This window comes from Mesoplodon densirostris, chromosome 5 (genome assembly GCF_025265405.1).
Source record: "Mesoplodon densirostris isolate mMesDen1 chromosome 5, mMesDen1 primary haplotype, whole genome shotgun sequence".
In the NCBI taxonomy this organism is placed as follows: Eukaryota; Metazoa; Chordata; class Mammalia; order Artiodactyla; family Ziphiidae; genus Mesoplodon; species Mesoplodon densirostris.
The window spans coordinates 83,267,915-83,279,797 of NC_082665.1; the positions used below are offsets into that span (position 1 = coordinate 83,267,915).

Here is an 11,883-nt window from a genome sequence, read left to right on the forward strand (position 1 = left end):
AAAATGTATTTGTAATGTGTTGTTTTCCTCAAATACCCTTTTTAATTTATTTATAAATAAAGTCTTTGGAGTAAGATTTTTAAAGAATAGTAAGTGGTAAGGCATTCCAATTCTTTCTAATTATATTAGCCAACAACCATCACATAAGTAGAGGATGAAAGGGTTAGTTTCTCCTCAAGGCTTTTTGTAAAAAATTGAAGCTTGTTTTTCTGTTTTTGGGTGGGAGCGGTGGGGGGATGAGTCATTCATCTATCAGCCAACCTCTTAGGTTGTCATTGTATTTGTGTGTTAGTTGTATGAATTATGTGCTCCTTTGATAGTGTCCAAGGAGGAGTGGCCGAATACATTCTAATTACCCAGAAAGAGCTTTTTTGCTGATAATGAAATTTTAAAGTTTTCACAAGTAGCTAGTTAACATCTGTTTTATTACCAGTTAGACTTGTGAGGAGTACAATATGTGAGCTTCCTAGATGAAACCACCCTTTTGAAGCTTTACGAATACAGTTACCATCTCTGTAGATCAAGGCTAGTAACAGAGGTTGTGACGTATCAGGCATTTATTTACTAAAAGTACACATACCAATTTAGGTTCTTTTTAAAATATAATTATTATATTAAAATTTTTAAACTGCCTATTTAGAGATTTTAAATTGCATTGAGAGAATCTTATTCCTATATTTGAGTCCTTGAAATCTTACTTACTAAAATTTCATTAGTGGTAAGTCAAGAAATCATTATCCGCAAACTTGAATAATATATGAGTTACCTTGAAAGTAGCAAAATTATTATGGGTCTCTGGGATCGGGCAAATTAAATTATTATTTTAAATAATTGTATGAACATAAAACTTAAGTAAAAACTCCTATGGCTTGCAACTTTGATAAGACTATGAAGTCAAAATAAATCTACAAAATAGAGATATACAATAAAACCAACACAAATTCTAATTAACAGTAATTTTAATGTGAGAGATGATGATGTTTTGTCAAAATGAAATTGTCTTTTACAGAATTCCAGTGGTCTGACCACAGGAGCATGGATTCTTTTGCCTTCAGCATATCTATTCAGTGCCTACCAAGTGATGTCTTAGTTCTTCCACTTCTCTATTTAAGCTACAGTAAAATCTCTCTTTGTGCAGTGTCTTCTAACAGCTTTTGAAGTGAATGCATCGTGTGCAGGTTAAATCAGTTTATATTCTTATTAGCCTTTTAGAAACATGTTTGATTAAGAGTGTTGGTACAGATCCTGGCTCTGCCACTTAAGAGCTGTATCACGTTTGGCAAGTTACTTAGCTTTTCTGACCCTCAGGTTTCTCACCTGTAAAATAATAATAAAAAATAGTGCCTACTTCATGGGTCTGTGGTGAAGAACAAGTAAGACACTTCATAAAAAGTGCTTAGCACAAGCCTGGCACATAAGTGTCCTGTTATTTGGCATCCACTTGATTATAAACGCAGCCTGAAATCCCTGAAACTGCAGGGATTGCTTGTCTGTGATCTGGCCCTCCACGGCACTGCTGTCCAGTAGCAGTCTGTGCAGTGATGGAAATGTTTGGCTCTGCTGTCCCGGACAGTAGCCACTCTCCACACCTGCCTGTTGACCACTTGTAATGTGACTACTGCAGCTGAGGAACTGAATTTTAAATTTTATTTAATTTCAATGTAAATATCCATGATTAGTGATTACCATATAGACAGCACAGATCTAGAGTATGTTGTATGTCATACTATTGTCAAATTGAAAACAAAATTTAAAATGTCTCAGAGAACTTGAGCATACTAGAGAATATGTCAGTGGACCACAGTTTTGGAATCCCTTCAGTAATTCTGTGGTGATTTGGCAGTTGTTTCTCTTCTCCTTTTCCTGCTCTCGGTTCTGATAGCTGTTTGTTTCTCTCCCGGGAAAATCAACCATTCAGCATTGTTTCCCAGCCTATCCTGAAGCTCTTGACTGCTGGAAGATTATTTAAAGGCAGTTCATCAGGCACATTCACGCTTAGGCTCTCTATGGAAACTGCTTATTCCAAGCTGACATCTACTGAAATTTGCTGTTTACTTCTTCCAAACCATTCACAGATCTGTACGCAGGAACACACACTCATTAATGTCCATTTACCTGCAGTTATCTGCAGACACCTTTGAAAGCAGCCAGCTTCTTCCATCTTATGGTCTTGAGGAAGGTTTCAGTTTAAAGGAAAAATGCCTTGCAAACAGTAGATACTCATGAAATGTTTTTTTCAATGATATCGTCGTAGCCTGTGTTTACATATATTTAGTATGCATGTAAGGTGATTATTTCATCCTATTTATGTTGTCATTAGTAGTTTCAAGTAAACACTGACCTGTGTGTCTATTTGAATGACTTATGTTAATCATGATCATTTTGCCATTAATCATTTTCAGGTGTTAGTTATTCCGCCTGGAACTCCCTTCTCTTGTATTTTCTCAGTCCATAGTGTACAAGTTGTAAAATCAAATAGCAACTATCTCAATGAATTAACTGCATAGCTCCTATTTTCAGGTAATTGTCCTCATAGAGATTTAAGGAGAGAGCACTGTGTCCCAGGGAAGGGAGGCATTCCAAAAGAAATGGGTAAGCTCTTTGGAATGTAGGTTACTACTAATAGAATAAGAACCTTAGACGGACTTTTTATTTTAATTTGTTGACTTTTACTTTCTACTTGTGAAATTCAGAATTAGCAGAATTAAAACCCTGGATTACTTTGGTGGTGTGCCCCACCCTCACCTCCAAGTAAGAACAGAAAGGACAGGATTACTTTTTAATTATTTTTATTTTATTTTATTTTATTTTATTTTATTTTTGTGGTACGCGGGCCTCTCACTGTTGTGGCCTCTCCTGTTGTCGAGCACAGGCTCCGGACGCGCAGGCTCAGCGGCCATGGCTCACGGGCCTAGCTGCTCCGCGGCATGTGGGATCTTCCCGGACCAGGGCACAAACCCGTGTCCCCTGCATCGGCAGGTGGACTCTCAACCACTGCACCAGGGAAGCCCAGGATTACTTTTTAAATAAATTCTAGAATAATTTTATAGCAAGGCCATCATATTTGAAGGAAAAAGTAAAAATGATGAGAGGTGGTTTTTCATTTAAATTAGTAGGAGTTATTTCATTTTGGTAATTATATAGTGGTATGCTGATTTTTTCTTCTTCTTCCTAAATTACTTTCAGGTTTGAGTTTACACATAAAAAACAATCAGGTGGTGCAGGCCAGTTTGGAAAAGTGATAGGTGTACTGGAGCCTCTGGACCCAGAGAACTACACTAAGTTGGAGTTTTCAGATGAAACATTCGGGTCAAATGTTCCAAAGCAATTTGTGCCTGCCGTAGAAAAGGTAAAAACAAACAAAAAAAACCTTTATTGCATTCAAAAAAAAATCAAAAACAGTCTATTAGGTATGAAATCACATTGCTATCACATTGTCTTCTGTGGTTCATTTTCATTACAGTTCTGCTTCTTTTTCTCATTAAACTTTCCATCTGATTAGAATCATTAAGTTCAAGAGCTATAAATATATGCTATGACGATGAGGGGAAGTCATTCTGTTTCTTAATCATAGTTATTGTATTTCTCTTGATAAATTGAAACTACTTCATTGATTATAATCAGCACTTGAAATTTGCAGTAAGCTTAGGGGTTTATGAAAGTTTCAGGTGTACTGATGTAGTAGAATGTACATTCATTAAGATTCCCAACAGCTGGGTGCTGTCCTCATCTCTGCTAGTGATTAACATACCCTTGGGTAAGTCATGGTGTTCAGAGCCACTTTCTTTTGTAAACTGAGCATATAGTACTTAATTCCAAACCCCTCACAAACTCAAGGATCAGATAAGACTCTGATATTTCTTTGGGAATTGTGAAGTGATTTGCACATATAATGGGTTACTAGTGATTTGTTGGCTTTCTAGGTCAACTGGCTTTAAGACAGTTGTAAACTTTTAGCAACTGTCTATTCTTGTAGATTGAGATTTTTAGGTTTTTTTAACCTTTTAACTTAGGAATCTTTGTTAACAGATCATAATTTTGGCTTCAGCATTAATTTTGGTAGCATTTTTTGTGATTAGTGTGTTTCATTCATTATACTTTATTTCAAGACAATAGTTTGTCATTCACACAGTTTTAAATGATCTTTTCTTCTCCAGGATTAATGTAAATGAAGGAAAGCTCAGATATTTTTCAGCATTTAGAGTTTACAGTTTTGAAAGTCAGAAATATATTGTACTACATGTGCAGCTGTGTGATTGTCTTGCCATGAAAAACTGTCTTGAATTGTAGGAGCTCTACGAGTATTTAAGTGACTGAATGGAAAAACAAATTGCACACTTATCAAATTGTACTCTTTAAATATGTATAGTTTATTGTATATAAGTTATACCTCAATAAAGCTGCTTTTAAAAAAAAAGAATTGCTTTGGAAAAATGAAATTAGCTTTTAATTTTGGTTCTTACTGACATTGTATAACACTAAAGCTGTTAGGTAGTGATCTGCCAAAGAGGCAGAGCAGTGACAGGTATATAGTAGGAGCTTAAGACACAGCTGTTGATTAGATGTCAGGTTTTTTTTTTAAAGAAATGTAAATATTTTTGTTGTTGTTGTTTATTTTTACTTGTTGACAGTTTTGCTTTTTATTTATTTATTTATTTTTGGCTGCGTTGGGTCTTCGTTTCTGTGCGAGGGCTCTCTCTAGTCGTGGCGAGCGGGGGCCACTCCTCATCACGGTGCGCGGGCCTCTCACTATCGCGACCTCTCTTGCCGCGGAGCACAGGCTCCAGACGCGCAGGCTCAGTAATTTTGGCTCACGGGCCCAGTCGCTCCGCGGCATGTGGGATCCTCCCAGACCGGGGCACGAACCCGTGTCCCCTGCATCGGCAGGCAGACTCTCAACCACTGCGCCACCAGGGAAGCCCTAGATGTCAGTTTTGATTGAAGTTTTATTTTAGAGAATTTCTTAGATTTGCCTTTCCCCTGTTTCCTCCTTGTAAAATTAAGATCATGCTGTCTCTGTAATGCATCATGAGAGTTTAGTAATTCTTGAAGAAGAGGTTATGAGAAAGTGATTGCTAGCGCTCTCAGCATCACTTTCAAACCAGTTCTCACCTTTAAGTGATAGACTTTTGCAAGGGATGGCTCATCTAGAGTCCACAATAATGATACCTAAATAGGCTGTTCAACTTAAAAAAAAAAAATTTTTTTAAAGAATGAAATATAGCATACCTAAAAATGTTACACTTCTGAATACTAAAACGTTTGGGGGATTTTCATAATGCCTCTGTGAGTGAAACCCACTCACTCCAGAACTTGTGTTCATTCATTAACAGGGGTTTTTGGATGCCTGCGAGAAGGGCCCTCTGTCTGGTCACAAGCTCTCTGGGCTCCGGTTTGTCCTGCAAGATGGAGCATATCACATGGTGGATTCCAATGAAATCTCTTTCATCCGCGCAGGAGAAGGTGCTCTTAAACAAGGTACGCTGTGTCTAGCAGTTGCCACATCAGTGCATGTGTTTCCCTGGTGCACCATCAGAGCCGCAGAAGGCAGCACTTGTGTTGGTTAGGTCTTCTTCCCATCCCCCAACCCCACCAGAGCAGTAAGCAGCACCCCAGGGTACATGGATAGGCTCTGGTCAAGTATTCAGAGAATCAAAGTGAGGGTAGATTACTCTGTTTTCTTTCTTACAAAATTAAAATCCTACTTTGTTCTCCTAAATTATCTGGTATTTTTTGTAAGTTTAAATTCATAGATAATCTGTAAGTTCTACTTTTAATAGAGAAGACAAATGCTCAGAATTATAAGAATTATTTTAAAGAAATATTAACTATAGTCATCCTGTTTTTAGTGATTTATTCAGATGTCAGAAAAATCTATAAATTTGTAAACAACTTTTTCATATATGACATTGTAGGCTTTTAGGCATTTGAAAGAATTCAGTAAACCTTATTCTCAGTGCAGACTTCTTGTTAAACTGCTAAAATTGTCAACCTTTCTCACATAGAATAATATGTCTATTAAAACCCTGATGAAACAGAACCCTAAGCAATTGCAGATATATCTGATTCATTGCTTTTAAGAGAGAAAAGCAAATGACGGCACAGCAGTTTGACATTGGGGGCTTTTACGTTGTAACTGGGAGCCAGAAAATTCATTCTCTTTGTCATCTCTTCCATATCCGTTATATGGTAATTTGTTATGTCCATAAGTGGGTTTTTGCAGAGAATTACATTATGATTCACAAAACAGTTCAGAGATATTTTTGTCAAAGAGTGTCAAAATAGACAGCAGAAAATTAATCCTAACATAATTTCCAGGCATTCGGAAAATCAGGATTTTATTGTATGAATTTTGGACTTTGTTGGTTTTGGTCTGTTTGCATCTGTGACCAGGAGTGGGGCAGTGGCTGGAGAAGGTTGCTCATTCCTTGACCAGGTTGCCAATTCCTTATTTTACTTAAACTAATGGGAGCCATTAGTAATTTGTGGTTTCGTTTCTCAGTTGTGAAAGGGTGAGAGAATCCTCCATTTTCTTTATGCCAGCTAGCTATTAAAAATGCATTTGAAATTTATGATCTAGAAACCTTGTCACAGTCTGTCAGTTGTATTAATAGGAAAAAGGGAAATAAAGTCACAAAGAAAATAAGACTTTATTAGGCATGATTCAGATTGTATTGATAACACCTGCCTCTTGCCTTCTAGGGGTTCACCACTTTAACAAATCTTAAACTGGCAAATTGGTTGTAATCACTTCATATTCTTTTTTTCAGCTTTATTGAGGTGCAGTTGACAAAACTGTAAAATATTTAAAGTAATGATTTAATAAATGTATACACTGTGAGACTTTTTTAAAGTATAGTTAAAACAAATTAGAAATCACCAACTGTTCTATGCTGGTTCTTGACTGGAAATTGGTAGCTTTCCTGGATAGAGGTTACATAAAGCAAGGTAACTGGTAAAATCAATTAACAAAGAGCCTCAACCTTTTTAATTGTACCTATATGAAATATAAATAAATATAGATTATATGCCCATAACATACACATAGTCATGAAAAAAGTCTGTATGTCTATGCATATTAACTAAACAGGTAAATATGTACCATTCAGTTTGTAAATACTTAAGTGTACAAATACTGTTATGTGTGATGATTGCCTGGTGGGGTGCAAAGGAAAAGCACCAGATAATAATTGAGTTGAGGAGTATTGGGTTTTGCCAGATAAATATGTGCAAATAAACAGGTTGCAAGCGTGAAAAATGAATTACTTTGCTGTATCATCACCTGATTGTTATTTCTCCATGACTGAAAGATAAAAGGGTAAAAGGGTAAAAGGAAATTTTTGCTGGGCTCTTAAGAAAATCAGCTTTTCATGCATACACCTCCACTGATTATCATATGAGAGTTTTAGGGTGGAAAATGTTGATAAATGAGCTTAGTATCAGATTAGCTTATACTTTTGAGCTATTCTCTATTATCAAAATTGGAAGAAAAATAGTTCAAATTCTCACGTAGTTTTCATTGAAAAAAAATGAAAACTGGAACTATTTTCAGTCACAATGTAAACTTTGCCCCATAGATTAATCAGTGATGTAACTAAAACTGAAACGTGAAATTGAATGTTCTTTCACGGACTGTTTCACCCCATGGATGTTAACTGTTGCCATCATTGTCTATGGCCAATTTTTAGACTGCTGTGCTTGGTCTCTGCAGAAACATTGAACTTGTAGCTACTCTACAAGAGAAATAAAGGCCTACCCAGAGTCATGTTAGCTCATTTTACTCAGCAGTGTCCCTTTTCTGATCTCCTGGGCTTCGAGTTTGAATGCTGGCTCTACTTCATACTTAACTCTGTGGAAATGGGCAAGCCCAGGCTGTTTGGAGATAGTAATGCCAAAGTATTAGATGAGAATGTACTTGAAAACACTTGCACACACATATTTGGGCATAGTGAAGGCTAATCCCTCTTCCCTTCACATTACCTTTGACCTAGCACTGTGCAGTGCCACCCATTTGCCAGCTTTTGGTCTCAGAGTGGTCATAATAACACTTATTGATCACTTTTGTGCTGTGTATTATGTTGAGTACATGAATTATCATATCTTATCTTCAACAGTGGCCTTATAGTTGAGAAAATTGAGACTCAAGAGTAGTCAATCAAATGGCCCAAGGTTACATGTTAGTTAGTGGTGGAGCTGAGAGTTAAACCCAGACCAGAGCCTAGCCCTTGACCACCTCCTCACACAGCCTCTTTAGCACCCAGCCTGGTGTTATCAACTTTATCCCTAGGGGACTGAAATAGAAACATTACCACCTCTACGCACCACTTTGGCTTAAAAGGTCCTGTGATGGTGTGGCTATTTTCACTTGCTTTTTATTCTACTTCTGGAAAAATTGCTTGTAGGACTTGGCTGCCATGTGACTTTTAAAAAATGGCAGGATGAATTTAGCTCTGGAATCTTGTCATATGGAATGGGACAGAGAAAAGCATGAATAAGGGCGAGGTGAATCAGAAGGTGGATTTAGGAAGAAAGAGGGAGTTAAAAGGAAAGGAGCAGGGTGAGGGAATATGAAACCGAGAACTGGACAGGTCGTCCTCAACAATTATATACTATACACTATATACTTGGCCCCTTCTTTCTCTTTAGAATATGACCGTCTCACACTCTAGCTCTTTTATATTACTGACCTGTTGAAAACACTAGTTAATGTGTAACTAAATTTTAATATGTCTGTTCACATCTCTCTTTCTGGGTACCTTCTTCTGCATTAATTACATTTATTTAGAGCCAAGGAAGCTCTGCTGTTGTGGTAACCCAAGAAGTTAACAAGAAATAGAGCTTCTACAGTCTAGAATTTTTAGTCTACTGCTTTAGCTGTCTGCGTAGAATTCTGCAGGCTTAGCTAATGAAATTTAGGAGTCTGCAGAGTTCAGTTATTCCTCTTTTCAGAACAAAATTCACTAATTAGGAGTAATGAGTCAAAGTTAGGTCTGAGCTAAGATATGATTTGAATTAGAAAACATTTCAAAGAAATGCAAGTATATTAAATGGCTGTTCTTATAATTATTGCACTTAAGCTAGTAGTGTCTTTAAAACAAGTGCTTTAATGAATATACAAGAATAATTGCTGACTAGATTATTATAAACAAATTGATGCTTGGAAAATTATGATTATTTTAAAACAAAACATTTTGTCACCTTTTCATGTTATGCTTAAAGTCTTTATTTAAAGATAATTCATCCAGTCTGAGGCTGAAGTATTATTCCACACTATCATAATGTCCAAATTAAATATGAGTGTTTGAAGTCTTTTTTATATTCTCTCCGCACTGTTACATTTTCAACCTCAGTCAGCATTTGTCACAGTAAGAAGTGTTCTTGTTATGTACTAAGTGGGATTAAAAAAATAAGGTTTTTTTATTTTAAAAAACACACATAAAAAACACATTGTGGTTTAGTGCTTAAATGGCCTTTCGCATCTAGGCCGATGTCTTTATTTTGTAGGTGAAGAAACATGACCTGGACAGATTGTGTTTTTCCAAAAGGCGTATAACTTATTAGAGGCAGAGCAGAAGCTAGAAACTTGGTTTTCTAATTCTCAGTCGGGTATTGAAATTGTTTAGCACAGGCATATCTCAGGCGTGACTTGATTATTGTCTCCAAGTATAAATAACTGTCTGCCAGGGACCAACAAGAAAGAATTGATTTACCTTGGTCAGAGACTTAACAGATAGTGTCTTTATTCCCGAAGGATTTCAGAAAGAATTAGTAACCCTCAACTGCATAATTTAAATGGGAAGGGACTTGATCGAATGTTGTTGTAAGACCCTTTTATATTATTTCTGCAACCTAATGATTTTTAGGATGAAAATATGGTAATGGACATACTAATATTAGAATTAAGTGTTGTCTTACTGTAAGTTCCATTTAGAAGAGTGACTGCTGCTGCTACTAGAAAAATGAGTCCAGATCAGATATTTTAACCTTATCATTTATGTGTGTACCTTTGGGAGAGCACTTTCTATTTCCCTTTTGTATATGTGGATAGGAAAGAGTTCCAATTTGTTTAAAGATTAATAAACCAATTTATTTTTTTTAAACCCTAGCCCTGGCAAATGCCACATTATGTATTCTTGAACCTATTATGTCTGTGGAAGTTGTAGCTCCAAATGAATTTCAGGGACCAGTGATTGCAGGAATTAACCGGCGCCATGGAATAATCACGGGACAAGATGGAATTGAGGACTATTTTACACTATATGCAGATGTAAGTACTGTTAGTCACTGACATCCTTGCTTTTATTATCCACAAGAGAAAATCAGAGTTAGCTTTTGTTTTTGGAAATTGTAGAGCAGATTGGCACATTTCCACGTTTGAGTATTGAATTTGTGGCTTATATGTATGTGGCAATTTCTGTACTTTGCTGTTAGAGCATCTCTTTAAGTGCAAAATCTAAAAATAAGATTCATTTCAGGTAGGCCTTTTGTGAGTATGTCATTTTCTTAGATGTATAATTACCTTTCTTTCTCATTATAGCTTTGTTTGCATAGCCCTTTTATTATGTTCTAATTTATTGGGATAATATTTAATTCCCTTGCCTGTCCCTTACTTAAATCTCATGGGAGAAAGGGTTTATCACGTTACCTAAGGCCTCTTAGAAGACACTCCTCTTGGCATATAGCCTATAATTGAGGAGTCCAAGGGAAAGTTGTATTCACATTTTCACAGAAGAAACACTGCTGCGTGGAGTGGGGATGAGAGGGATGGCTGTTAGTGGTGTCCGCTCCGTGAAACTGAAAGATTGGGTTTCTAGTTGTGTCTGCCAAATGAAATTACTTTCAAATAGGGTTTCTACTGTGGTAAAACAAAAACAGGTTTCTCTTAGGCTTTTAATTCTTTTAAACCAGTAGTAGTTAGTAGAAACCTGAGTCTAAAGGAGTTAAAATGACTAAGTCTTCTCTGTATTTTTCTCAAATATTTTTCAATAAGCAATGCTGAAGTATCTACTGTGTATGTTTTCAGGTCCCTCTAAATGAAATGTTTGGTTATTCTACTGAACTTAGGTCATGCACAGAGGTAAGCAAGTGTTTAAATTTTACTTCAGTGTTCTTCAAGAGACCATCCCGCAAAATCATCATTTTTGTGAAATCTTGTCTTTGCATGACTTTACTTGATAGTTGTTTAAAAAAAAAAAAATCTGCTTTTTGTTTCTGTTTTTGTGTTAAACCCCTAGGGGAAGGGAGAATATACAATGGAGTACTGCAGATATCAGCCATGTTTACCAGCTGCACAAGAAGACCTTATCAATAAGTATTTGGAAGCTACAGGTCAACTTCCTGTAAAAAAAGGAAACGCCAAGAACTAACTTTCCTCACTTTGTTGACTAACTGTATCTGCAAGGTTTAGATATGTTAATGGATTCATGGAATAAATTCAGCCTGAAAAGAAGTAATTTTAGAAGCCCTTCCTATTATATTCAGGAGCTTCTTTTATATCATAGTTAATTCTGTGTATATCTCAACGGTTGATTGGTTTTATACCTCAAATAAAATATGATTATTACTGAAATATATTTAATGTTTATTTGACGGAGGAAGAGACTTATTTCTGTTATACTTAATAAGCTTAGAACATGTATAAACGTCCACATTTTTTCATCATAAGAATTTTCAACATACAGAAAAGCTGAAAACGTACAAAGAAGAGCCATATACCTTCCATCTAGACTCAACAATGAACAATTTTGTTAAGTGTTTATCGGATAATAATTTGTTTTGTCATATTTGCTTTTTATGTTTGTCTATTGTCCATCTATGTTGCATACTTTCATTCTTCAAGTTGTTTGGCTGTATACCTGAAAGTGAATTGCATATATCATGACA

General features: G+C 36.1%; 1 protein-coding gene across 2 annotated transcripts in view; it reads left to right on the forward strand.

Moving 5' to 3' along the window:
• Positions 1 to 11,569, forward strand: part of GFM1 (G elongation factor mitochondrial 1) — a 42,937-nt gene extending 31,368 nt beyond the window's left edge. For both annotated transcript variants that reach the window (XM_060099070.1, XM_060099071.1), the window contains exons 14-18: positions 3,187 to 3,349; positions 5,334 to 5,478; positions 10,107 to 10,267; positions 11,024 to 11,077; positions 11,235 to 11,569. In XM_060099070.1, coding sequence (XP_059955053.1) covers positions 3,187 to 3,349; positions 5,334 to 5,478; positions 10,107 to 10,267; positions 11,024 to 11,077; positions 11,235 to 11,366 — 655 coding nt within the window. In that variant the 3' untranslated portion in view covers positions 11,367 to 11,569. The remainder of the gene's footprint in view (positions 1 to 3,186; positions 3,350 to 5,333; positions 5,479 to 10,106; positions 10,268 to 11,023; positions 11,078 to 11,234) is intronic.
• Positions 11,570 to 11,883: the final 314 nt, after the last annotated feature.